The sequence below is a fragment of the Halichoerus grypus genome, chromosome 14 (genome assembly GCF_964656455.1).
Source record: "Halichoerus grypus chromosome 14, mHalGry1.hap1.1, whole genome shotgun sequence".
In the NCBI taxonomy this organism is placed as follows: domain Eukaryota; kingdom Metazoa; phylum Chordata; class Mammalia; order Carnivora; family Phocidae; genus Halichoerus; species Halichoerus grypus.
This window is the reverse complement of record NC_135725.1, coordinates 62,102,783-62,130,286: the sequence shown is the minus strand read 5'-3', so window position 1 is coordinate 62,130,286 and position 27,504 is coordinate 62,102,783. Positions and strand designations below refer to the sequence as shown.

Sequence of the window (27,504 nt, the reverse complement as noted above, 5' to 3'; positions counted from 1 at the left end):
AATGCATCACAAATTCCTTATTGATTCTATTTAGAGAAAGAAATAAGTCCTAGCTAAGGCTCCCTGCCGGTAGACTGGCTGACCACTGGAGCCCTCTTCCCCAGTAGCTGTGTCCTGCTCAGAGGTTGTGTCCAGGTGCCAGACAGCAAGACATGCGGGCAAAGGTGTTCTCGAGGGCTGACCATGCACCGGGCTCAGCTGGTGTCTGTTCCTTGGCCTTTAGGATCCGAGCCACCAAAAGACAAGACCATCATCCTGGAGCAGCTCCGAAAGATCTCCCTACCTCTCTACAGCATCCTCTCTGCCCTCACCATCCTGGGGATGATCATGGCCAGCGCTTTTCTCTTCTTCAACATCAAGAATCGGAATCAGAAGTAAGCCACTCACAGCCTCCTCTTGGATGATGCTTTCCGGATTGACAAACTCATGGATAAAGTGTAGGGACTTCACGTGACCGATGCACCAGGGGCACAGAAGTTTTTGGGACAGTTTTCTAAAGTGGTCGTTCGGTCCCTGGGATGTGATTAGATGTTCCATGTAATGTACGTACTCTCTCTCTCACACACACACACACACACACACAGAGGCAGGGCTGCTGGTTGCACAGGACTGGGTTAAATAAACTCCAAGGGTCTGAGTCTCTAGGCCTCCTCCACTTTGTACGGTGCAGGAGGGAAAACACAGAAGCGGGAGCTCCCCCAAAGTCTTGGCTTCACCCCCCAGCGTCGTGGGGAAGCTCTGCCCAAGGGAGTCACTGAGTTCAGGAAGGGGCTCCACCCCCCGGGACAGTACTTTACAGCCCGAGAAGCTCCTCCCTCCCATCATTCTCACTGGAACCCTCAGATAACTCCACCGGATCACAGATGAGAGTCCCGAAGCCCAGTGACAGAGGGAAGGCCACCATCCGAGGCCACACTGCTATGTGTGGCAGAATGGGTCCCCTGGGTATCCTGCTTTGATTTCTCTTCCACCACACAGGCTCTTCACTCTCTGGAGGAGAGCAGCTCCCCATCTGAGTTAATTCGGTCAGCCGTGGGTAGAACAGGCCGCCACCCAAGCGGTGGTGTTTACCGCGCACAATCAGCTTCTGTGGTTCCCACGGCAAACCCCTGGACCCAGCTCCCTGGGTTGTTGGGGAGCCACTGAGCAGGGGCTTAGAGCAGGCCCGCCAGGGGCACAGCCTCGGTGACATCAAGCCCAGAAGCCACGCTGTGTGACCTTCCTGGCAGCCAGGAGCAAGCCTGATTCCACAGAGAACACGGTTGTTTTCTTTTTTTCTCTTCCCGCTTGCAAAGACAGAACTTGGAGGCTCTATATTTCTTTGTTGTTGTTTTTGGTTTTGATTAGGTCAAACCTATTTCCTGAAGAACAAAAGGAGTTTTATTCACTTGTTGTTTTATTTTCTATACATCACTAACACATGCACCGCCACAAAAAAATTGAAGGAAGTTCACCTACTCTGTACAAACCTTAACTGATGACCATGCCCATTAGCATTTGGACGAGGCCTGGGCACAGAATCAGCCCTCAATTAATATTAGATTCCTTTTCTACAAGCTTCCAAAATATCTATCTTAACAGCAAGTTGCCCCTATCGTGAGACTAAACTCCTTTAATTCTTTAACTACCCCGTTTTGGCCTTCCTGTGAAAAATTACTGTTACTCTTCCCAGTAGGCTGGCATCTATGTGAATTTTTTGACTGGCTTTGCAGATTAAAAAATCTGAAAGAAATAAGAATAAATGTCACAGTTGTTCCAAGTTCCCCTCACTTTTATGTCCCTAAATGCTATCTATTTGTTAAGGTCCTTTTCCTCCAGGTAACCAGCCCAACTCCTGGCCTCTCCCCTCCCCAGCTTCCCATGGTAATAAAGATGAAGGGGTCTTAGCGGTCCGTGGTTTGCAGAAGGACCTCCAGGAATCCAGCGTCCTCTGAGCTGCACACTTGCCCTGGGCAGCGTGATCTGGGCTCCTGTCTTACTCCGGAGGAGACTCAGCCAGGCCAAGTGGCCTGCCAAGGGTGTGCCTCTGTAGGGTGGCTCCACCCCGTGCTCCCAGCTCACCAGGCTTTTTATCTCTCTTCCACTTGGACACATTGCACTGTTTAAATGTGAAAGGATTCATAGAATGGCAGAGTACAAGAGAAAATGTTCAGGGAACAAGTGACCATATTTACAATCTGCAAAAGAGCACTTGGACCAGGGGGCGCCTCAAAACCCAAGACAGACCGAGTGGATTGTGCTGGGGTAGCCAGGCACTTCTGAGGGTGAATTCCAGCTAGCCGTTGGTCTCAGCCAGGCCTGGCTTGCTGGGCAGCTGGGAGCCAAAGCAGAATTCCTGCAGGAGGTGAGAGACAAGCGTGTAGAGTGTGGGAGTGTAAAGAATGCCCCCAGCAGCAGCCTGGTGAAGACAGGGGTAGGGTGGGGATGGGGACTGCGTTGTCCATTTTTATCACCTAATGCCTAGGGGAGGTGTTCCTGTGCATGGGTGTGACCCCTTTGTGCACAAGACCGGGTGGGTTTCAGACAGCCAGAGTGAATGCTCACATACCACCTGGTGACCACACTTCGTGAGCAGCCCTGAGTGCTCACCTATAGACCTCCTAGGCCAGGCCCACCTGGTAAGGTGGAGGGTGGTGTGGCCTTCTCCCCCTCACCTCCCTCCTCCCTTAAGGCTGCTGAGCTTAAGTGTAGAATTCTCTATATTTAGCCTATCTTCCCAGCCCCAGAGGAAAAAAAGACATGTTGCCTTAATAAGGTGTTTGTGTAAACTGAAAATGAATGGTTGAAGAAGCTGGTGTTACAAGCTGCCCCTAGAGAAATGACAGGTGAACTTGATGGAGGAAAAATCCACCAGTAGCATTATATAGCTTCTAGGGTCCTTTAGTGAGGGGGAAGCGGCCCCTAGCAGGTGCACAGCCTGGGATGTGGGTGGTGGGGAGTGGAGGAAACCTGGGCTTGCATTTCTCTCTCCTCCAGCCTTGGCAACACCATACACCTAGCAGGCATTCAGGGAATGTTTGCTGGAGGAATAACAACATTAACATTTCTGTTAACTGTCGTCTTTCTCTTGGCAGGCTGATAAAGATGTCCAGTCCGTATATGAACAACCTCATTATCCTTGGAGGGATGCTCTCCTATGCATCGATATTTCTCTTTGGCCTTGATGGATCCTTTGTGTCTGAAAAGACCTTTGAAACACTTTGCACCGTAAGTCATTCTGCATCTTCTTGGGGTATAGGATATAAGGTTTTTTTGGTTTTCCATCCTCAAAAACGCAGATACAAACCCAGAAATGAATGAAAATATGTGAACAGGCAAAAGACAACTCATTCATGAGCCATTCATGCAGTTCCAACAAGGCAGTATGTTGTTGCTTTCAGACCGGAATGGACTTCAGTATTGCCTGCAAAATTAAGATCATGGATTTAACAGGCCTCCGCTAGAAAACAGTCCCCCAAGGGATGACCAGGTAGCCTTTAAAAGCGAGGGAGGAAAACTACCAACCAGAAAAGGATCCACACCTGGGGTCAGGGTCAGGGCCATGTAAGAAGGAATAAATCTGCCCGTGTATCTCAAGAACTATTACAGAATAGGATAAGAGGTGTCTATGCGTGTGATTTTGAGTCATATAGAAAAAACCAGAGCCACTATTTTCTATTTAAGCAGTGTTTCTCAACCCATTTTTTTTCCTTATTGCTCCCCTAAGAAGCCTTTTTAGACTTTTTTTATAATTATCTCATGAAAATTTAATACTGAAGATATACTGTATGTTTATATGTTGTATGTATATCTATAGTTTATACATGAAAGAGTAATATTTTCCCATTTAAAAACCAATGTTTGCCCCCTTGGGAACTATATACCCCCATTGAGAATGCATTTACTTAAGGAAGAACAAGACAGTGTAATTTATTAACTATATTTTAGAAATCCTATTTTGAACATTAATTACTGTGTTTTAAACATTCGCTGCCTCCTTGGTGGTGGTGGTGGGGGTTTTTTCAACAGAAGTTTATGCATTAGCAATTAACAATGGTGTAGAACTCACTCTCAGATGAAAGTATCACTGGCTCGCTATTTAAAATGAGAATGAGCAGTTGGGATTTATTTCTGGACTTTGACTACTGTGATCTCTCAAAACTGGGTTAGCCATTTGGGTCTCTGTATTGTCCCAAATGCAATCATTCTTCAGATTCCCAGCCTGGAGGACCAGAGCTAGAAGGGATGGCCAGAGGATCCGTGTTGGCCAGATTAGTTGAAAGCGACTCTTTTGTTGTTACTGTTTTCTTGTAAGGCATTAAGAGCAATGTAGGCCCTTTTTTGCACAGCAGTCTGTTTTGGATTATACTTGCTGATCTCAGGTCTCAGTGTCGCCCACTACTGGACACTTACCCTAGCAGCGAGGGAGAAACAGTGGAGGACCCCTTCCTTCCACGTGTGGCAGGTCAGCATCCACACCTAGCACTGGTGGGGCTGCATCCGGTCCCTGTGCTGAGACAGCATATGGAAAGAAGGGGAGTCCCCTGGATCTTATGCTGTACGTGACGATGCGCCCCTGAGTCCTGCAGATGATTAGATCGGACTGACTCTCACATGGCATCAAGAAATTGTTCATGTTACCAGTAACTTCAATGTGAATTGCCTAGCAAGTGAGATGCCCACAGATCTCTTACTCTGTCCGAAAGTTTCCATTTGAGAAGTGTGTGATGGAGCCCCTGATACCCTAGAGGACAGGGAGCGTCCGAAGAAGTACGCTGAGCTGCTCCAAAGTCCCTGTGGGTGTGGTTTAGCGGTGTGTTCCCTCGCAAGTGTGACCCTTTGGCACGAGAATGACTGTGGCTTGTGGGGGTCTTGCTCATTTTAGGGATGCTGTGAAGACCCTTAGGTCCCTCGCATTCAAGTCCCCTGCATTTCTGTTCAGCATGACTTTTGACTTTTGGGCCCTTGCAGTTTTATGGATGCCACGTGTGTCTGAGGTCAGCTTTCCTGTGGGCAGGGGTGAGGCCACAGGAAGGGGTTCCTGAAGCACCCGGAAGAAGCTAAGCGAGGAGAGTGGGGATTTCCTTCTTCCCTCTGCACCTGGGGACACCCCCCCCAAATTTGAGGAGACCGTGATTACACCAATAATGAAAATGGTATCAGGAGCCAGTGTGGTGAATTGTACTTTCCACAGCTCTGATGACTCCATGGCACCCCTGAGAGCTGAGGGGCCCCCCTCGGTCTCCCAGCCAAGAATCAGGGAGCAGAGCCCTACCCTGGCTGCTCCTGGGGCCCCTCTCTGTCTGGTTTCGGTCACCCGCAGCCTGCCCCCCTGGGAATGCATCCACTGGCCTGAGTTTTAGTCAGAGAGGGTCTCGTCCTCCCAGGAAGAACCTCCTGACTTCTTACCCTGCTCAGGGGCCAAAGTGCTTTCTCGACTGGGACCTGAATCCTGCAAACACTGGATGATGTAAGCTAGGGAGCAAAAAAAAGGGACATTCCCCACACCTGGGTTTTTTTCTTCTAATGAAGCCTGACATTCTGTTCTGGGAGTCGCACTCATTTGTGTGAGGGAAAGTTGTCCTGGGAAGCCTGGCAAGGCAGTATGAATAAATCATAAAGCGCTTTACAAATGAGCATTAGCTCCGAACACGAGGGCTCGGAAGATGTTAGGTCCCGGTTCTCACTATCCCTGAGGATTCATTTATTTGCAGTCAGGGCTGTTTCAGAGGCTCTGCAAAGGGGAACCCACATTCATGACTGTGGGGAAGAAGCGTAGATTAACTACTCTGGACTGAACTGGGTCAGCACAAATGTGCACATGGGTTAGGACTGGGGTCATCTAGTTAATAATTCCCCATATCGCTCAGGAAGGAGAACTGAAAGCTCCTGAATTTAGAGCCTAAATACCAGTCCCCAGTGTGTGCAATTTGGGTTGTGCTCCACCTGCTATTCCCGAGGGGTTGGCTCCTTTATTTTACTTGGTGCCTTGGATTCTGTTCTCTCTGGGCCAAACGGGCCCCCCGCTGGTAAACACCCACCGGGCTGGGAGAAGGAGGTAGAAGCAGGGCCAGCTAGTTCAGTGAGCACAGATCTTGAACAGCCTGGGTGGGACTCCCACCCCTGCACGTGGGGCCCCTGACTGTGGCCAGTGACTTAGCTTCTCTGAGCCTCAGTTTCGCCATCTGTGAAATGAGCATAACAAATCCCCGTGCACGATGGTGGGTCACTGGGATGATTGCAGTCAGGCGCCTAGAGCACGGGAGGCAGCAGGTGGGCGGCTCCCTCCCGGTCACAGTTACAGTCCTGGTGTCCTGCTCTGTGTCCTAGAGGCTATTTTTATAGGATCAAGGACAAGGCAGAACATGAAGCCAGCTTCAGGTGTGGAGCAACAGAAGGCACAGTTCAGTCTGTCCTGCTACTATGCGAATGCCATTCTTTTTTCTTTTCATTTGCAATGTGGAAACAAAACACAGTGATAAACCATGAACACCACCTCAGGAAGAAACCCATGACAGTCATGAGATTATGCCTCTCTAGGGGCTGTCCCTCTGCCCAGGAGGGCCATTATAACTTGGACGAGGGGTGGTGGCATGTGTGAGCATGCCCTCGCACGCGTGAGTGCATGCACGTGCACGCACGCACACGCACACACACCTACTGCTAGGGAAGCAGTTACACTTAGTTCCCATCCCCCCTACCCCCCCCCCCCATTCCCTCTGACCCTTTCAGGAATCTTCCCAGCCTGGTTTCAGCAAGACTTGGAAACAGCTCCAGCTACACTATGCTATCTCCCTGGACACTGTGTGGGTAGTGGGATCACCATAGCAACGTGGCCCCTGTGGGCAGGGAGCTGCCTGTGAGGACAGTGCTGGGCGTGGGCCAGAGCCCCCATGCCAGGGGCTGTGGGAATGCCGGCTCAAAACTTACTCGCTGCCCTGGCTCAGGAATCCCTGCCCCTGGCAGCCCAGAGAGGGAGCAAGATGGGTGGGGGAGAGAAAAGGCGCATGTCTTCCTTGAGGGATCCTAGGCAGAACCCCAGCATGAGCACGGAAGGGTGAGAAGCAGCACTCTCGACAGCCTCAGGGGCTCTCGGGGCATCGCTGGGGTGGAGGCAGTCAGCAGCGCCACGTCAACTCCGCAGGCCTGTGCCCTCCTGGAACTCAGTACTCTGCGCTGTGATTCACCAGGCCCAGCCCGCTGCCCCATGGAGACGTCCCTTCTAATCCCCACAAGCCCCTGACAAGGCAAAGTTCACTGTTCCTACTTGACAGGAGAGAAGACTGAAACTCTGTCACACGTGGCTAGGTGGCAGGACTGAAGTTTGGGACTAGGTCTGCTGGACTCCAGAGGTGTCTGAGATACTTCATTCCTTTTTTTTTTTTTTTAAGAAATATATATATATTTGTTGCTAGCTGGTTCATACCCGAGAAACAGGTCCACCAAATTCTTAGGGATGCAGTCAACATTTATCCCAACCCCAAAATTTGTCCATTCACATTTTTAAAACTTGAGATATCATTCACATACCATAAAATTCACTCTTTTAAGGTGTATAATTCAGGGGTTTTCATATATTTCTTCATTCATTTTTGATCCGTCCCCAAGCATCTCAGAGTACCTAGCATATAAGAGAATTACAGTCAGACTGCTTTGTGTTCAAATCCCAACTACACTACTTCCCAGCTGTGTGACTTAACTTTACTCCTCTGTAAAATGGGCATAATAATAGGCTTGGGAAGATTCAGTAGCACAGTGTACACAAAGCATTTACTGCCTGCCTCCCCATAGGATTCAGTAAATGTTAGCAATTATCATTATGAATGAAGGGATTGTATCTGTACACTGGTACCCCCTATGGACGCTGCTCAGAGAGACGCTGATAAAGCACAGTGAACTCGGGATGAAGAAAAGCCTGGAAAAGTGGTGTTGGTGCTGGTTGATTGGATGGAGGTATATCCGTGGGGACTTCTGGCCTTACATGGCCTTGCTCTGCTAGAACTGGGGCAGGGACAGACTCAGGCCCTAAGTCAAAGCCAAGCTGCTGTATCTCTGTCGCCCTCAGTGCCGAAAGGGGCCTCGGGCAGGCAGGCAAGAACGAGGCAGGCGGGACTTGGGGCGCTCCCACACAAGTCCACAGGCATCGGCCGCTCTCCCGGCAGCTCAGAGGAGCGTGGCTTAGCTGTAGAGCTCCCAGCTGCCTCTACTTGCTGACAATCCCAATTCCTTCTTTTTTTTTTTTTTAACTTTTTATTAAAGTATACACCCCCCCACACACACATATCATAAGCATCTAACTTAGTGAATTTTCACAAACTGAACTCAGCTGTGAATCCAGCATCCTGCCCGGGAAACAGACCACTGCTAGCATCCTGGAAGTGGTCCCTGTCCTCCTCCAGTTGCTATCCACACCCCCCTCAAGGGTAACCACCACCCTGTCCAAAGCAGCTTTGGATAAGATCGACCAGCAGTACCTCAGTGAGCTTGTGGGTGGTCAGGACCCTGGAGAGGAAGACACACAGAATGATTTGAAAGTTCATGAAGAAAACACCACCACTGAAGAGTTAGAGGCATTGGGGGAGTCTTTAGGAAAAGGCGATGATCATAAGGACATGGACATCATTACCAAGTTCCTTAAGTTTCTTCTTGGTGTTTGGACTAAAGAATTGAATGCCAAAGAAGATTATGTGAAGCGCAGTGTGCAGGGCAAACTGAACAGTGCTACTCAAAATCAAACTGAGTCCTATCTCAGACCCCTTTGCAGAAAGCTACGGAAAAGGAATCTTCCTGCTGATATTAAAGAATCCATAACAGATATTATTAAATTCATGTTGCAGAGAGAATATGTAAATGTACATTACCATGCTGGGCAGCAGTCTCATGGTTATGAGCTTATCTAGGTTGTGTGTGCATAATACGTTCATTTGGTGTGGGAGTATTTTACATAGGAGCTTTAAGAATAAATGCGAAATGAATTAGTAGTAAAAAAACAAACAAAACCTTTTATCTAATTCACTGTCAGCTTTATTATTAGGTATTGATAATAAGCTTTTCTGATCACACACACAAAAAAATGCCCCTCCATGAGCACGTGAATCACCTGGGGCGCACGGTGAATGCGGATTCTGACTCAGGAGTTCTGGGGTGCTCCTGAGACACCGCATCTCTAACAAGCTCCCAGACCACACCCAGAGTACAAAGGTCAAGGTTAGAACCCTGCTTTTTTTCCGTGTTTGTCTCTTGGAGACTGGTCATGGAAGAGAAAGGGAAGCATCAGAAACCTTTTCCCTGGGCCTCCCCCCTGAAATTTCTGGAAGCAGAGCAGCCCCGTCACAGGAGGCAAGGTTGGTTTCTGGGTCCTGAAGCGTGCTCTCAGCCCTCCACGCTGCTCACAAGAGGTGTATGAATGATCTCAGGATGGGCAGCAACTGGGAAGAGTGGGGTGGTGGGGGCGCAGGCACTGGATTAAGGGGCAGGACGCCCTCTTCTAGCCCTCCTGGGATGCTAGGATTTTCTGACTCTGACTCAAAAGGCAAAGGCAAACTGAGAACACCCATCTGGCCTCCCAGGAAGTTCAAGTCTAGGAAGAATTAGTGATGCTTTGAGTTAAAAGGCCATAAATGTCTGTGATGTTTCTTGCTTGGGGATTTCCTTCTGAGGCAGCTGAGAGATAACCTGATGTAATAATGTGGTTGGGGGGGCTGTCTCAGCCTGCGATCCTGTGCTTTTCCGTCTGGCCATGGTAGAGTGCTTTGTGATTTCGGAAGGTGGCTGGGAGCCTGGGCCAGGGGATGCCCGGAGTGTCTGACGGTGGCCTTGCCTGGCAGGTTCAGACTAGGGGAGGGAGGCAGCCAGTCCCTTTGGCTGCCAGGGCCTGTTGGGGCCAACTGGAGTCTTGGAGAGGCTGCAGCTCCCCTCTTACAGTGGCGGCCTCCCCACCCCATCTCTACCCCGGGCCATCCAGGGCCTTCGGTGGTGAAGGGGTCCCTCTGGCTTTGAGAAGGGCACCAGAGGCTCCCAGACCCTCCAGCAGATGATGTGCTCCCAGCCCACACACCCTCATGTGGGTCTCTCCATGCCCTGGCTCTGGTCCTATACGTCATTCATCCCCATGATAACATCTCCCAGGCACCGACTGTGCGCCAGGGCCTATGGGCACAGGGCTGGGCTGCATAGACCGCTGCCCTCAGGGAGCTGGCTGTGTAGACGGGAAGATGTAGGCAAACAAGTAACTATCATTCGGGATGTTGTATGCCCTGATGGGGGGTGCCTGGGGGAGGGAGTGAGGGCCAAAAGTGAAGGGACAGATCAGGGAAGACTTTAAATAGGGGACCCCTCAGTATGAGCAGCAGTTATTTCTGGAAGTCCTGAAATGCCCATGAGTTTCATAGCGGCTCTAGTCACTATAGTGCATCCACTCTCCCCTCCCCCTCTTGGCCCAGCCCCTACTCATCTGCATCCTCAGTCCCCCAAGCTGCATGGAGGCGCCCCCCCCATGCCCACACCCCATGCCCCCAGGCTGCCACCACCCATCTCGAAAACATGAAAACATCACGCATCCAGAAAATTCGCCAGCTTCTCATGGCCCAGACACCTGCTGGGGTCACGCGGAGGGAAGGGGAAAAAGGCCTCTTCCCTCACTCTGTGTTCTGACGCCTGAGCAAGGGCCACCAAATGCACCGTGTGGGCGTCAGGGGCAGCGGGAGTCGGATTTCATCCGGTGGTCTGCTCAGTTCTTCAGCTGGGAGGGCCTTAAGGAGGGGGTTCTTTCAAAAGGGTCCTGGGGGGGGGGGTTGCCTCTCAGAAATTCCTCCTCCCAAAAGGGAGGCCTTTCTCTGATTTGCCCAAGGCTCCTAAGATGCCCCCATTGGGCCTAGAGTACCCCTTTTTGTACCCAGCATCTCCCATGGCCCCCTGAATCGTACCTCCCCCCCCCGCCCCCCCGCCCCGAAAGGTTTTGCTGCACTCCAAACCCTAGAGGGCCTTTTCTGTTCAGATCTTGCTTCAAGGACCCTGGGCAAGACAGGATCTTCTGGAGCAGTTTATAGAGCATGGTCTTCAAAGGCTTATTGCCTCAGGATACACACCAAATCTCACCCCTTGCCCCAGGAAGATGTACATAATAGAGGCTTGGGTCTTGCTTTTGGACAGTCTGGGTCTTCTTTACCTACCTTCTCACTATTGATTGCCTGGAGTGAACGGTCAGAATGAAACAAAAGGTTTTAGAACCTCACTGGACAACGGGAAAGCGTCTTGCTCCCCAGCATCCAACCAGCCCCCAGAGCTTCCCTACCATCTGCCTTCCCGGCCCGGGGCCCATATGCCTCTGTCGTGGCAGGAGGCCCAGAGCATGGGAGTCCCAGTCATCTGTCAGAACCTGCAAGAGAGGCTGTGCGTCCATTTGCCCACTGGTCTCCCAAAGAGCAATGAAAGCCTTTCCCTCTGCCAGGCAGGCCTTCCCAAAATCAGTTGAACAAGCAGCTGAGCAGAATTGTTCTGGGCATAGATCTTTCTTTCCATTTGGAGATGTGTCTAATTGTTTTTTCCGTTTTCATAGCTGAGACTGATATGGGTATCACCTGCCTCAAGTTCTCCCTGCCTCATGGATGTAAGTGTTCAAGGCAGTGTGCGGAGGGGGGCGGCCACTGAGGGGAGGAAAGAAAGACCTTACTGGTAGAAGAGTAAATATGTTTAAGACTTTGGGAGAAAAAGTGAAGTAGCTATTTGTCTTGTGTTGATGAATCAGTAGAGACTTTAGTGGAAACAGAACCCTAGAGCCCCTCAGAACCTTCTGGTTTATTTGGCCTCATAGAGACACACAGAAGGGAGATACCCGGGGCATCATCAAGGAAGTGCAGGAAATGCCTCAGTGCAGGAGATGCCCCTACAGCGTTCCTACAGGGGGTCCTCTAAGCTCTGCTTGAATATGTGGAGTGATGGGGATCTCACTACCTAACAGCATACTTTGGGTAGAAGGGACCACGGATGGCATGAACTCAGCCTTTTTTGCCATCAAATGCTCCAGTTCCCTCTATGGTCTTCCTTTCGTGTGCTTGGCTCAGGCACGTTTCTGATGACAAAGAGCTCATTACCTCCTAAGCTGGCTCATCCAGCCTGATCACCCCCTCCTCACCCAGTGCTGGCCCCAGAGACTGAAAAGCGAGCACCGTAGGCCCTCCCTCCCAGTAGCACCACCTGGTGGGAGAGGTGGACAGGTAATCAGATAGACATCTCAGGGTGGCCAGCACAGCAGAAACGTGCATGAGGGCACAGGTCTCAAGGAGGAGGCGGCCGTGATCTCCCTGCAAGGTCTGGGAGAGCTTCTCAGAGGAGGTGGCTCATGAGTTTGGATTTCAGAGCACAACTAAAGATAAGAATTTGTGCAGGAGATCAGAGAGAGGAATATCATTCCGAATAGAGAGAATTGCTGGTGCCTGGCCCAACAGCATGAGCCAGAGCAGTCGGGGCGGGGAACATTCAAGCAGCGTGGGATCGGTTGGATGCGAGGTGCCCCATGGGGGGTGGCAGGAAAGGGGCTACACCCTGCTAAGAATCCAGAGTCTAACCTGATGGTTCAGTGGGGGCAGCGAAGGGTTTAAACGCAGGAGACTTGCTTAGATTTGCATTAGAGAACAGCCCCAGGACGGCAAGGGGGCGGGTCGGATGGATGAGCAGGAGGTGAGGGTAGAGGTGGGAAGAGCAGCTGGGGCTCCCCAGGTGGACCAGCGAGTGGTGGTAAGGAACACATGAACAAGAATCAGACATTGATTAAGAACCTCAGCCCCTCACACACCTTCGTTCATCTAATCCTTACAACCATTCTATGAAGAAAGAGGCATCACTGTTCCCATTTCACAGATGAGGAAATCAAGGCGCAAAGACATTACACGACCTGCCCAGGTTCGCATCGATAGCAAGTGACAAAGCCAGGACTTGAACCCATGTCAGCCTGACTCTGGAGCCCCTGCTCGTCATGACTGACCCAGATGGCAGCATGAGTACACAGAGGAGGGGGTGTACCAGCAAGAGACATGCAGTAAGATGGCCATCAGGCGTTGCCTGGCAGAACACAGAGTCTGCCACCGTGGGTCATACAGAGAGGCTCTAGTGGAGGGACTAGCTCCTGGGGTGCAGGAGGGTTAAGGAAACAAACATGGGGGTCGAAGCACTTGGGGACTAGCAACCACAGGAAGCCCTTTTACTCCTATGCTGGAAGGGATCGAGAGAGGAGTGTTTTCCAGAACCCAGAGAGGGCCTGAGCCATGTGAACAGACCCAGCTTCGGCCAGAGATACAGCTCCGAATCAGCGGCAGCAGGGAGCACACACTCCATCTTCTCTCTCCTGGCACCCTCCACTCTCCTGATGGAACCTTCCAAGTCCAGCCGAAAGCCAGAGGGCGAGGGAGCCCAGGAGGTGCGGGCACGGGGCCTCGCCTCTCAGACACAAGGAAGGGCAAAGCATGGTCTGGGCAGAAAGTGAGGCAGAAGCCAGGCTTAGCGGGTGGAGAGGAGAGTGGCGGTGGGGAGGATTCCCCGAGGGAGAAGACCTCCAGGTCCTTAACTGGGGTGACAGTGGATGATGTGGACAATGGCACCGCTCCCTGAGTCGGGAGGAAATGGAGCTGCTCAGAGGAAGAGCCAATGGGCTCAACTTTGGCTGTGGAGTATGAAGTTTTATGACACAGCTAGGTATCACCTAGGTCTCTGGTGACGGCATATGCAGGTCTGGAGCTCAGGAGGGAGACAGAAGCTGGGAAAGATACAAGGGACTTGTCAGCACAGAGAAAGTAGCTGACGCCTGAGAGTGGCGGTAATAACCCGGGGAGAGCCCTTAGAGGCAAAGAGAGTCCATTTCCATCTTAAAGGGATGGTGGAGGAGTGGGAAGAGAAATAACATGCCTTTTGCAGAGGTCTCACCTGCTCAGTGACGACCCTGGGCCGAGCCAGCCCGTGGTGGGCAGCTCTGCTGGTGGGGGTCCCATTGTCCTGCTTTCAGAGTTCTTTCCTCCAGTGTTGTTTCATCCTGGTCTGTGGGGCTGTCTTTAAATGGCACGTGAACACCACAGTGTGTGAGGTGACCTGCTGGGATCGTCTTGCGGAAGAATATAGCTTTTATTTATTTTTGGTTTTTATATAGAAAAATATGAAAGAAATTCAGCTTTACTAAGGTGTAATACTTGGAATGGCCCTGGAGCCCTGGTGCAGTGTCCAGTCGTCAGATGCAGGAACTCTCCAGAGAACCGCGTGGTTGATTGATCCATGACGCCAGACGACAGTGGGGTGTTGTGCCAAGGGACTCCAAGACAACCCCCAGTTCAGCGATTCACTAGGGGACTCAGCACATGGTCGTACTCACATCAGTGATTTATTACAAAGAAAGAATATAGAGCAGAATCAAGGGGGTAAAGGCACATGGGGCAAAGTCCACGGGAAACCAGGCCGGGGCTTCCACGGGCCTCTCCCAGCAGATCACACGGGACACCCTGAGTCCCCCAGCAGTGACTGGTGACAACACATGTGAGACGCCATCCAAGGGATTTTTGTTGGGGGCAGGTCACCTGGGCCCCCTCTGCTCAGCACGTACCAAAATTCCAGGGTCCCGGAAGGAAAGCAGGCGTGCAGCATAAACCGTGGTGTTGGCCCAAACAGCTCAGGCCAAGAGTCACTCTAATCACTGAGGGGACGGTGGGAACTGTCCCCAAATCCAAGTTCCCAGATGCCAGCCAAGGGTCAATCTGGCCAGCAGGCCCTCCTAAGGACGGGGTCGGGAGCATGCTCCATTAACCCTTTCCTGCCCAGGCCCCCTCAGCCATTCTTCGCTTTCCATTTATGGCAACATGTTGCTGTTTCCAGATGCCAGGTTAGATTTGTATTATCAAGGTGTAACTAATTTATAGTATTGAGTCTTAATGAATTTAACCTTACAAAAACAGGCAAGTGGCCCAGAAATGATTACTTCAAAGAAAACATAAGTCAGAGCAACTCTAAGAATGCTAAGCACACTGGAGTGACATTTCCACCCAAAATAAGAGATCTTTGTTGGTCACATAAAAATCAAATGAGACGATTTCATCCCCTACCATCCTTTTTCAAATGTCCACGTTGCCTCTTATGTTCATGTTTCAAGTTGTTCTTTCTGATAGGAGAACATGGTCAAAACACTTGGAAGCCATTGTCTTAACATTCCTGCCGACCCGTTAGCATTACGAGTGTGTGGGCTAGCCTGCGCCCCTCCCCCTGTGTGTCCTGTCCCTTTGACAGCTGACTCCTGGGTGTGGATGAACCAGCTTTGGAGTAGGAACCTCTATCTGAGGAGGAGGCAGCAGGATGTAGGGGAGAGGGGGCGGGGGGCAGGGCTTTGGGTTCCAGGCTCAGCTCTGCGGCTGTGTGCCGTGGTTCAGAGAAATGTCTTAAATGCCCTGAGTCTCTGAGTTTCTTCATCTGCAAAGTGGTTTTCTCACTCAACTGGTGGCTCAAAAAAAAAAAAACCACTCTGTTTTGTTATTGTTGTTTTATTTGTTGTTTTTATCTTTATACACTTAACCTCCAGCCTAATAATACTTGTCAAGTGAACAGATGAATGAATGGATGAATAAATGATCTGTAAGGTCCTATGCAACTCTGACAGACTAGGGATTTGTGAGCTGGTCTTTGATTAAGCTCAGGTCTAAATTCCCAATAATTGGGCATTATTATTCCTCCCGCGCCTGTTCTGTTCACTTTTCTTGCATTGTTGGATTATAATATGGGTAATAATGTGGCCCTCCGGTGCCTTCTCTAAAGTACTGTGATTCATTCTTGCCTGTCTGAGTTATCCTTGCTTTTGAAATTTAAAAAAAAAAAAGAAAAAAGTGACGTCTCCACCTGTCCCATTGTCAGCATTCAGACCTGAGCAATCACTGTGATGCTGTTGTCCTTCCTTAGGGGGCCGGCCTCGCCATCTTCTCAGCCAGGTCCTGCTTTCACAAATAAAATGGAGGGGAGCCTGGGTGGCTCAGTCGTTAAGCGTCTGCCTTCGGCTCAGGTCATGATCCCAGGGTCCTGGGATCGAGCCCCGCATCGGGCTCCCTGCCTGGCAGGAAGCCTGCTTCTCCCTCTCCCACTCCCCCTGCTTGTGTTCCCTCTCTCACTGTGTCTCTCTCTGTCAAATAAATAAATAAAACCTTTAAAAAAAAAAAAAAACAAATAAAATGGAAAGGGGACATGTTCTGTCTCTGGAAACTGGAGGCTAGAGAGCCAAGTTGCTAGAAGGGCAGAGTGAAGGTGCTCCATGCAGGAAGTCGGCTGGGAGCATTTCTGGGAGCCTCCTACACAGGCTGAGGCGGCCTGGGCTGGAGGGGCGGGTGTGGCCAGGCACACCTGCTGTGTCCGATTCCCCGGGGCACGGAGGGCCTCACCTGTCCGCTCCAGCCTGGCTGTCTCCCTCTTTCTCCTACTCCCTTCCCCTTCCTGCTGTGTTCAGCTGGGGGGGGGGGGGGGGGGATCTTTCCAAGGGAACTTAGCACAACAGAGCTAAGGGAGAGCGGAGGAAAGACCAAAGCCCAGAATCGAAGCTCACAGCCACATGGCTTTCTCATCCCAGTGAGCGGGAGGCCCTAGGACTCCGTGACACACAGCCTGGAGCTAGGCAAGTCTGCTCAGTTTGGGAGGGTATCCAGACCAGCCGGTGAGGGGGGAATCTGGAGAGGCTGGGGTCTGGCCGTGACGGCAGGGCAGGCAGGGAATCGGCACCCAGGATGCCCCCACGACCTAACAGATGGTGACCAGCCATCCCAGTCTGCAGGGGTCCAGCCTGGCTGTCACCAACCCAGGGCCGGGGATCAGGAGACATTTAATCCTGGGGAACAGGTGAGAGCCAGATAGGGCCTTAGTCTGAGCAGGAACCTAAGGTCCAGTGGTGGGCTCAGGGGCCAGGCTGGCCTGGTGCTGAGTATCCAGACTCTGGGGTCACACAGTGCAGTAGGAACCACACAGCGACCATGGCAGATGGGGCTGGATGGTAGGACCCAGGCAGCATTTGCTTCTCTCTTCTCCCAAGACCCAAGGAGGCAGGCCCCTAATGGGAGCAGGAAGGTCATGGCCCTTCTGTTCTGGTCTTCCTCCCTAACTGAACAGCCCCTGCAATGGCCTGGAGCTGGCCTGGGTGCGGCGAGGTGTCCCTAGGGCCAGCTCTGGCTGAGTCTTGCCATGCTCCACCAGAGTGGTGGATTTGCTGAGCCCTGGAGAAGGACCACAGCGGGCTGGTTCTCCTGCCCAGTCTCAGCCCCTGTGGTTCAGTGCCCTCCCCTACCTGCTGCCCACAACCCAGGAGCTGGGAGTCCCATTGAAGAGGTTCCTGGGGCCATCTGGTCTCCTACGGACTCAGGTGAGGAGACAGGAAGTCAGTGATTATGTTCACCTCTGCAGATCTGTCTCCTCATCTAAAAGGCTCTAAAGAAGGCAGGGAAGGAGGGGGGAAGACCAGAAGGCTGCTCTGTAGTCCTTAGTGACCCCTCAGTGCTCCTGGGCGCCTCTGTGCCTCTTCTGTGACTGGCTGCCTCTGGGTTGAGGGCCCATGGAAGGCAGAATTTGAACCTCACAGGCCCCTGTGCCCAGGGCCCTGGGTCTAGTGAGTGGCTGACAGAACTGTCTGTCAAATTGAGATGTGATTGAAGGACTCTTGATGATAGTAAAACTCTACAGTATGTAAGATAGAGCATCTGTCCCCATCACCTAGAATCTCCCTGTTGGGACATTCTCATAAATGGTGAGGTCGGTCCACCTAGGAGTTGTTAATGTCTCTGTTTTCTCATGGCCTCTAGGTCAGGACCTGGATTCTCACCGTGGGCTACACAACCGCCTTTGGGGCAATGTTTGCAAAGACATGGAGGGTCCACGCCATCTTCAAAAATGTGAAAATGAAGAAGAAGGTAATCACTCCTGTTTCAGGATGTTTGCAATGTTCACTTGGCGTTTATTTAGCAAATATTATTAGGCACCTACAATGTGCTTAGCCCTGGGCTCTTTGCTGGGGATTCAAGCTACACAGTGCCCATCCCCAGCACCTTCAGCCTCCTCGCGAAATCAAACAGCTAACAAAGCATTTACAACACACAGTGGTAGAGGCTGGCTGGAAATGTCTAGGGGCATTGGGGGTACAAGCACTCAGGGAAGGCTTCATGTAGGAAGTGCCCCCGATGCTGAGACCTGGAGGGTGAGTGGGGGTTAGCTAGGCAGAGGCCTGTAGAGGGAGCTGCACGCATGGAGGCCTGGGGAGGGGCTGGGTGTGTTCCCAGAGCTGGCAAAGGCTCATTGCAGCCAGGACATGGTGTTTGCCAGGACAGGGTACGAGACGAGCCACAGAAAGGAATCTGAACTTTAACTTGTGGGCAGTGAGGAGCCCTTACAAGAGGGGAGTGAAACAGGACACAGACCAAATGTAATGCTTCCATTTTCACAGAGGCCCTGAGAGAACAGGGGCCCGGCCTTCGTGTGGGTGGAGAGCCTTTGCCACCCATGTGGTTACGTGTAACCAGAACGTTGACTCGACTTGACTCTTAGGATGTAATCCTAGAGAAACTCTCTCCACCACTGTCGTTTTAACTCTTCCGGTGGCACGGTTCTTCCCATGTTTCTAGAGAAAAAGACGAGTCTCATGACTTTGAAGGCCCTCTGGCCAGCCCAGCAACACGTGGAGTCCGTCATAATATTCAGAACTTCAAACTGCCTTCAAAGGCACAGCGTCCCCCGGCTCAGGCCTGCAGCGGGCCAGCTCCCCGGCCTGGGAGAGACGGTGTGCTGGGCTGCTTCTCTCCTTTGCAAGCCTGAGCTGTTTCCCTGTCATCCCCATCCCAAGGTTTCCGAACCCTCTGGAGTTGGAACTTGGAGCGGTGGAAGGAGCTGCCATGGCGCTTGCTAGGCCTGGTTAAGCACACCCTTTAGGGGGCTTTTGTGGGTTTTTCAAAGGCCCCAGATCCGGGATGTTCCCTCCTGCAGCGCCCTTGACATGGGTGCCATACTCCCCCAGGGGACCATGTGGTGGTTCCCCCGCCCGCCGCCACATCTGGTACACAGGAGGCATGCGTGCATCCTTCGCCCACACGGACTCGAGGGGTTGATCCCACTGCAGCAGCTGCCCCTCTTGTTCCGCCCCCTGGAGCATCTGACCTGCCGTGGGTCTTTGAGCAGACGTCTTCCTCTTTCAGGGTCTCTGTTTCCTTATCTGTGAAATGGGGCCATATTGAAATGGTACTGTCTCCTGGGCTGTGGTTCTGCCCAGTGCCCAGTGGCACCACTCACTCATCAGCCCCTCCACCTGCCGCGGCTGCTTTAGGAGCTGCTGTCCGGATGAGGGAGGACTGTCCTCTCTGTTTTGCCCCCTGCCCCCTACCTCGACCACCTCAGGGAAACTGCAGGCTGCATTTAGAGGTAGGAAAGAGTCTGTCTCTGCCACCCACTACCTGTGCTCACCTGAAGGGCCCTCCCTCATGGGCCTCAGCAGCATTTGTGACAACTCCCTTCCATCTGTAAAATAAGAAGCATGGCCCCCCAGTCCTTCTCAGTCCTGACTGCACATTTCAAGCAAATGGGAGCTTTTGAAAACTCCAAGAAGTAACCCAACCCAAGCCATTTGAAACCACCTCTCTGGGGCTGGAACTGAGCATCAGGAGCTTTTAAGACTTTCCCAGGTGATACTAATACACAGCCAGAGCGGAAGACCTCTGGTCTAGATCAGAGCTACTCAGAGTGTGGACTGGACCAGCAGCATTGTAGGCCTCACCCGGGAGCTTGTTCGAAATGCCGATTCTCGGGTTGTCTGGGGGGCTCAGTCAGTTGAGCATCCGACTCTTGATCTCAGCTCAGGTCTTGTTCTCAGGGTCGTAAGTTGGGGCCCCACATTGGGTTCCACGCTGGGCATGGAGCCTACTTTTAAAAAGAACGCAGAGAGGCACCTGGGTGGCTCACTTGGTTAAGCATCTGCCTTCGGCTCAGGTCATGATCCCAGGGTCCCGGGATCGAGCCCCACATCGGGCTCTCTGCTCAGCGGGAAGCCTGCTTCTCCCTCTCCCACTCCCGCTGCTTGTGCTCTCTCTCTCTGACAAATAAATAAATAAAATCTTAAAAAAAAAAAAAAAAGAAGAAGAAGAAATGCAGATTTTCAAGCCCCACCCTAGCCCTAAGAATCAGGATCCTGGGGTGGAGCCCAGGATCCTGCCTTCTCTCACCAGCACCCCCAGCCATGCAGATGCAAGCCAAAGTTTGAGAAGGCGCACCAAGGGACCAAGTGACTTCTAGGGCCCCTCCTGCGCGGTGGCTGTGATTAGAATTGCTCTGCCATTTATGTATGACAACTCCATCCTGGCTTCAAAGAATCACAGTGTTGATTCCTTTGTGTCAATATGTGATTCATCCATATTGTCATCAGTAATAAAGAACCGGCCCTTATTTTCCATTACTCATGTGATCGCTGAGCAAGAAGACTCCCAATTGTCTGGCAACAATTGACAAACCAAGTCAGGGAAGACTTGGGGAGTTCGGTCATCCGAGAGCTCTGCGGGGGGCGGGGCTGTGGTGTGGCCACACCTGCTGTGGGGCCAGAGCAAGGCAGCTGGAACTCAGGCTGGCGGTGGGCCAGGGGCCCTGGGAAGGGGCTTGTCTGTGAAACTGCCAGAGGCTTTGAGTACAAGATCTGGTCACCAGTTTTGTCTGGTCCGAAAATGACTAAGGCTAGATGAACACACCATCCCAGGGGGAGAAACTTTTTGTTCTAGTTTTGCTTTCTAGTTATTCCAGAACAGGTTTGCAGTGCTGCCACCGAGCATCCCTTATCAACAAAGAAGAGGAGGTTAAAGGTGTAGAAGAGAAATTTATACCTTATATGGATCAAAAGCTCAGGTCAGGGAACCAGATTGTCTTAAAAGGGTTGTGGCAAGTACAGGTCAAAACTGGAATTAAATTCTCCATGAGTCCAACCCTTTATGTAGCCAAGGTTGGTTTTTATTGTTGTTGCCTTGTTTTATTGGTTTCTTTTAAAGTTTAGACTTTTTTTTTAAGATGGGTCCTTTCATTTTTTTACTGACATGTTTACTGGATTTACATAAGTTTGCAAATGCAATATATACTTGTTTTCATAGTCTTTTTATCCTTCTCTTCCTTCCCTGGCTCGTGCCTCCTCCTCCCCCAACCCACAATGGCATGCCCTCCCCAACACACATAACACAAGCTTCACCCCATATGGCCACATTTTTAAAGACATTAGAGGAAGAGAAGCCTATTAGAGGACATATTGACATGTGGGGACTTAATGCTTCCAAATCTGGTGTTTTTATGGCATGTTACTGTTTTTTTTTCTAAAGCTCAATCATAAAATCTTGAATTGGAAGACTTACTACAGTCTTTAGTCTGCATCTTAATAGGACCAAATAGAGACATTGAGACAAGAGCAGAGATGAGATCTTTTGTTCTGGAGGCAGATATTTTTTTGGAGGACAATGCAGGTTCACTACAGGGGTGCCTAGCTGGCTCAGTCAGTGAAGCAGGCAACTCTTGATCTCGGGGTAGTGAGTTTGGGCCACATGTCGGTTGTAGAAATTACTTTTAAAAATTTTGTTAATTAAAAAAAAAAAGCAAGTTCACATGTGACTTGGTACTACTGTTGCAGACGGTAACATGGGGACAGACCTTCCTGTGGGCTCAACTTCAGCAAAATGCCAAGAGAGAGCTTTCAGCAGCTTCACCAGAGAGCACCAGTCGTCTGAGTGATATGCATTGCCCAACTCCTGGGGCACCATTCACTTTGTACTCCCCTGGAATGGTGTCCTTGAAACTAGGCAATGAGTTGGTCCTAGCAGAAGGCCAGTCTGAATCAGCAAAATATCTAAAGTCTCTTGAAGAAATAAACCAATGCTCTATTTCTGAAGAAATAAACAAATGCTCTTTTCAGGAATCAGACAACTTTTTCTGTAAAAAGCCAGATAGCCAAATATGGACTTTGCCGGCCGTAGAGTTGCTATTGCAACCACTAAACTCTGCTGTTGGAGAATGAAAGCAGCCATAGACAAATACATAAATGAATGGATATGGCTGTGTTCCAATAAAACTTTATTTTCAAAAACAAATAGTGGGCCAAATCCATAGTTTGCTGATCCCTGCTCTAAACAACGATCGAAAGTGACATTTAGTAATAATAGCCGACAGCCGTTGAACAGTTATAATAAACCAGACTTTGGTAATCTAAGACCGTTTATGTGATTAGTGCCCCCATTTTGTAGATGAGGAAACTGGCTCAGAGTTAAGAAACTTACCCAAGGCCACACAGCTCATTAGTAAGATTCACACTCAAATCGAATTCCAGAACCTGAGCTGAATCATTATTACTGTATACCTTTGCACCCACTGAGAATGGAGCACTAGTAAGCTCCTGGCTTCAGAGAGAGAGCTCAGTGTGATGGCATCAGTGTGCACCGACATGATAATCAGTGCTGAGCATGTTCAAGGTCACTGCCTCCTGGAAGGTAGACCGTGAAGAGTCATAGATCTTTTGTCTCAGGGGATCTGGAGGTGATGACCCTTGCTGGTGGGGGAGGTTTGGGGAAGGAGAGAGAACTCAGAGGCTGAAGCCAGCAACTCCACCTGCCTGATATCTGTGGCACCAGCATCTTCCTGACCATCACGATAGTCACTACTCTGAATCGAGCCTCCTCCCTGCTCACCAGGACACCTGCACCAACCCCTAACTGGCCTCCTATTGCAGGCTCCCCTCCTCGGCTCTACCCTTCCATGCTGCAGAGAGCTCCCCATCATGATGCTTCAACCTCCAGCAGCCCCATGTAGGGGCCCCATTCCAGTGTCATGCAGGCTTTCCCCCTCCAGCTAACCCCCTCTCCAGCCACCCCACCCACCCCACTCACACAGAACCTCTCACAGGAAGACCAGGGCGTTTCAGACAAAAGAACCAGCACCTACAAAGGTCTGGAGGGAAAAAAATCACAACTCAGCCAGAGACTCGGGAGTGGCTAAGCATTAACAAGTCCATGTGTGTGTTTGGGGAGTAGTCAGGCCAAACTCGGGAAAGACCTTGAATGTCAAGCAAAGGAGTTTGGCTGGATTTATCACCCAGGTGATGGGGAGTCACAGGAGAATCCTGAACCAGGGGTGACATGATGCGGTCACTCCCCTGACCCAGCCCCTCAGCTCTTCCAGCTGCTTCCTCTGTCTGATGTCCCTTCTCCCCAGTGGCCTCCAGCAACTCCTCCGTGAAGCCACCTCATCACCTCCCCGCACCCTCTTGGATTCATCCAATGCAAGTCTGCCTCTCCTCCCAACCTTCTGGGCCCCTGGAGGGCAACACCGGTGTCTGTCCTTCTCTGCATCTCTGATGCCCAGCACAGGGCCTGGCACGGAGTGGGTGCTCGGGGCATGTTTTCTTGGGCTGTCATCATCGACCAGAGCTTATGGGGCATTTTTTCTCTGCCAGGCCTCAGCCAGGCACTAAGAATACAGTGATGAGCAAAACCAAGTCGCACGGAGTTCACAGCCCAGAAGGGAGGAGAGACACAAACCAAATGATCACACAAATAAATGTGAAGTTGCAACTGTCATTGGGGCTCCAAAGGCAATGAGTGTGGCCATAAACTCCAGTGACTGTCCCCCAGCCTTGTAGCGAGGACAAGGAGAAGAAGGTGTGTGCCCCGAAGGGTTTGGGGGCTGTCAGATGAGGAGGGTAAGAAGCTACAGCAGCAGGAGTCCCATGGGAAGTAGGACCCGAGCCCTGGGCAGGAGGCAGGGACCTTGACCTTACAGTGCCACTTTCTCCTGGCTTCTTCCTGAGGCTCATTCATTCATTCCCCAAACATTCTCCAGGAAGGTCTGAGAGCCAGCCTCTGTACAAGGCGCCAGGGCACAGAGGGGAGACTAGTTGGTCCCTACCGCCACACTGACCGGAACACGGCTGCAGCCCGCACCCTGTGCGGGGCATGCCTGGGATCCCTGAGGAGCAGCTGCTCGGGCTCAGTGTTGAGGTCAGGGTAGGGGGGTACCAGCAGGAAGGTGGGAGAAGGACCTTCCAGGGTCAGGCACAGTGTGGGCACGTGCCTGGGGGCTCAAACAGCCCCGGGGGAGCATTAAGTAGAGAGGGCCCCTTCCAGCCTGTCCTCCACGTCCTGAGCTCCTTGGGCAAGTCTTCCTTTTGCCCCACTTCCTTAAGGCTAGCAGGGAGTTGCCTAGTTCCCCAGAGGGCAAGGGCTAAGTAGGATTTCTGCAAAGCATCAGGGGTTCCCTGGATGCCTCTGGAAAATCTCAAAGAGGCGGCTTTGCCAGTGCCCAGCCCCCACATAAAGCAGTTTTGGTGGATTTGATCTCTTCGGCAGGAACTCAGCAATATTTTCCTGTTCTTTTACAATTCGGCAACACAGAGGCCTCTTGAGTTTCTATTTCTCCTTTTAAAATGGCTTTAATCATTAAAAGCTGGACCTGGTGATATTTCTTAAGCTTCTGCCTCAGTTTCGTTTGTTTTTCTGTAGTGTCTTCCAGAACGGCTTCATCACGTTAGCTGTTGGGGGGGGAGGCACATAACCGGGCCATGAATGAAACACAGGTTATCTTCGGAGCTGGCTGTGTTTGTCCCCAGGCCAGTCCCTGTCAAATAGACATAAAATGGGGTGGGAGTTTCACCATGTAATTAAGACATCCCAGGCTGCAAAGAGGGATGGAAATTATATTTCTTTTTTTTTTTTTAATATTCCTTCACCTCAATTGGATCCATCAAACTTTTAAGTGCCTACTGCCTGCCAGGCCCTGCCAGGTGCTGAGGATGCACAAAAAAATAAAATCAGCTTCCCTTCTGTCAGGGGCTCCCCAGTTTCTTGAGGAGGATAGAATAAAACACTATAGCATCTGGTCGCTATAGCGTCTGGTCGGTGCTGTACGTGTCTGAGGGTGTGGACTTTGGAGAAAGGCAGAGCTTGGTTCAAATCTGGACTTCACCTCATACTAGCTGTATGACATTGAGCAAGTTATTTAGCCCCTCACAAACCTCAGTTTCTTCATCCATAAAATGGGAATAATTAGGGGCGCTTGGGTGGCTCAATCAGTTGAGCGTCTGACTCTTGGTTTTGGCTCAGGTCATGATCTCGGGGTCGTGAGTTCAAGCCCCGTGTCGGGCTCCGCAGTCAGCGTGGAGTCTAGTTGAGATCCTCTTTCTCCTCTTGCCTTCTCTGCTCGTACTCTCTCTCTCTCTCTGTGTGTCTAAAATAAATAAATCTTTTTTTTAATGGGAATAATAATAGTATCTGCCTTTATTAGAGATAATATATGTAACCCATTAATCAACCTAGAGGCAGGCACAGAGTACGTGTTCACTAAATAGTAGCTGTTCTTCTCCTTGTTCTCCTAATAGTAGTAACTATGACTTCTCCGGCTAAGTATGTGAACAAAGTGCTATAGGAGTAATTAATTCCCCTGTGGGAGTTAGAGGGGACTTCGTGGAGGAAGTGACAAGGATCTGGATCTTTAAAGATCATTAGGAGTTTGCCAGACATAAAGAATAGAATGTCTCAGACAACAGAACTGGCACCTAGAAAGGCCTGGGGGTGGGAGTTTGGGTGGGATGGTGAAAGTCACAGCAGGTCCAGAAACTAGGAGTCCTCAAACCTAAGTAAGTGCACATATGTGTCTGGGGAGTGGTCCAGCCAAGCTCATGAGAGGCCTTGAATGCCAAGCAAAGGAGTGTGGCTGGATTTCTCCTGTGGGTGTTGGAGAGTCTCGAGAGATTCTGAAACCCCTGAGCCCGCCCCTTAGCTGCTGGTGGGGAAGCTCTCTCATGTCTGCTGCCTTCTGGCCCTGCCCTCCCTGCAGATCATCAAGGACCAGAAGCTGCTGGTGATTGTTGGGGGCATGCTGCTGATCGACTTGTGCATCCTGATTTGCTGGCAGGCTGTAGATCCTCTGAGGAGGACGGTGGAGAGGTACAGCATGGAGGTAAGTGCCCACGGCGGCAGGAGGGAGGCCCGCGGGGACGCTGCTCCCAGACATTCTGGGACAGGGAGGCAGCACGTCGCCCTGACCGCCCCAAGGGCACTGCTTAAGACGAAATCAAGGTTGTTCCAGGGGAATCTTCACAGCTCCACGTGGGCCCACAATCCCCATCAGAAACTCCTCATTTAGTTCTGTTTTGTTCCATTTGAGACACATTCCAGAAAAGACAAATAGAAAGTCTTCACTCCTGGGGAAAACACAGTGAAAGAATTGTCTAGTGATATTAATATATGCAGAAATAAGAAATGTTAGGCCATTTAAATGAGTATATTTTCTGCCCGTTGTCAAAGCCACCATTTATAGGATTCATCCATCCAGAAATACATTGAGTTTCAACCTCCTTTTAAGCAAGTTCCCTAAGGAGTGCTACTCGGGAGTAAACATTCTGGTAGCTCCTTCTAGTTATTATGTGATTTTCGAAGTGAGGAGTTCTGTTAAAATAAAGAACCTTACATAAAATTACATAAAAGTATATATTTTAACAGTCTTGCGTTCGGCCTTACCCTCTACTCACACTGGTCTTCCCAGGATGCTCCAGATTAGGGAAGTTCAAGACCCTTTGGAAGTTGTGGTTTTGTTGCCTTGCTCTTAGGACAGTTAAACTTGCCTTCATGGGAGAGGGCCGGGCTTGAACGGTGTGCGCCGTGCATCCTGATCTCCATATGGTGTAGCAAATTCTACCGAGAGAACCGGTGTCCGCATTATTAGAGAAATCTTTTTGTGGAATGTAGTGTGGATTCTTAAGCTAATGTGGAAATGGTCATTTTACGCACTGGGGACAGAGGTTTTTACCCTTCTGGACAAGATGGTTTTCTAGCAAATAAGAAGCCCAGCTTCATTTGCAGGGGAACAGATAGAGGGTTTACCCAGCACAGGGAGAAGTCAGGAAGCCAGTGCCGGGGCAGAGAATGCCCCTTCCTGCCCGCGCAGATGTAGGAGACAGCCTTAGGGCCGGGGCCTCTGTCTCCCAGCCTTCAGCCTCACTTTGGGAGGGAGCAGGACTCCAGGCAGGCACGGCCAGGACTGCCGAGGAGGAAGGCCCAGACGCGGGCTGTACCCGTGGGCCGAGGGGGCAGGAGGTCACTGGGGCAGACAGGCTCCAGAGGGGAGGTGACGCCTGGTCAGTACTTATGACCCACAGTTGGCAAAGGAGCTGTCCTGCCCCACCCCACTCCACCCTGGAGACCTCCTCTTCCACCGCCAGGAGTTGGAAATCCGGACGGGGTGTCAACAGGAGGAAGAACTGTCATGGCTAGGTGGGCCTCTGGGCTAGGGAGGCCCGGGGGTTGCTCATCACCAACCCTAATGCCGATAACCGCAACAGCAATGGTGGTGGTAGGCAGTTCTGCACGTTAACTCACGGAATCCTCACAGTAACTGTGCCGCAGGGGCCCCCCCCTTAGCCCCATTTTAATGATGAGCAAACAGAAGCCCAAAGAGATTCTTTAAGTGACCCAAGGCTACCTAGCAGGTTAGTGGCAACACCACTAACTACCCTCTCACACACTCCCC

The 27,504-nt window shown here is 51.1% G+C and overlaps 1 protein-coding gene across 2 annotated transcripts in view; it reads left to right on the top strand.

The window, feature by feature from the left end:
- Nucleotides 1-27,504, top strand: part of GABBR2 (gamma-aminobutyric acid type B receptor subunit 2) — a 341,289-nt gene that overhangs the window by 260,915 nt on the left and 52,870 nt on the right. The window contains exons 10-14 of one of the 2 annotated variants that reach the window (XM_078061504.1): nucleotides 224-374; nucleotides 3,075-3,207; nucleotides 11,537-11,587; nucleotides 17,781-17,888; nucleotides 25,813-25,935. In XM_078061504.1, the coding sequence (XP_077917630.1) occupies nucleotides 224-374; nucleotides 3,075-3,207; nucleotides 11,537-11,587; nucleotides 17,781-17,888; nucleotides 25,813-25,935 (566 nt within the window). The remainder of the gene's footprint in view (nucleotides 1-223; nucleotides 375-3,074; nucleotides 3,208-11,536; nucleotides 11,588-17,780; nucleotides 17,889-25,812; nucleotides 25,936-27,504) is intronic. The other variant, XM_036074158.2, reaches the window with a different exon arrangement.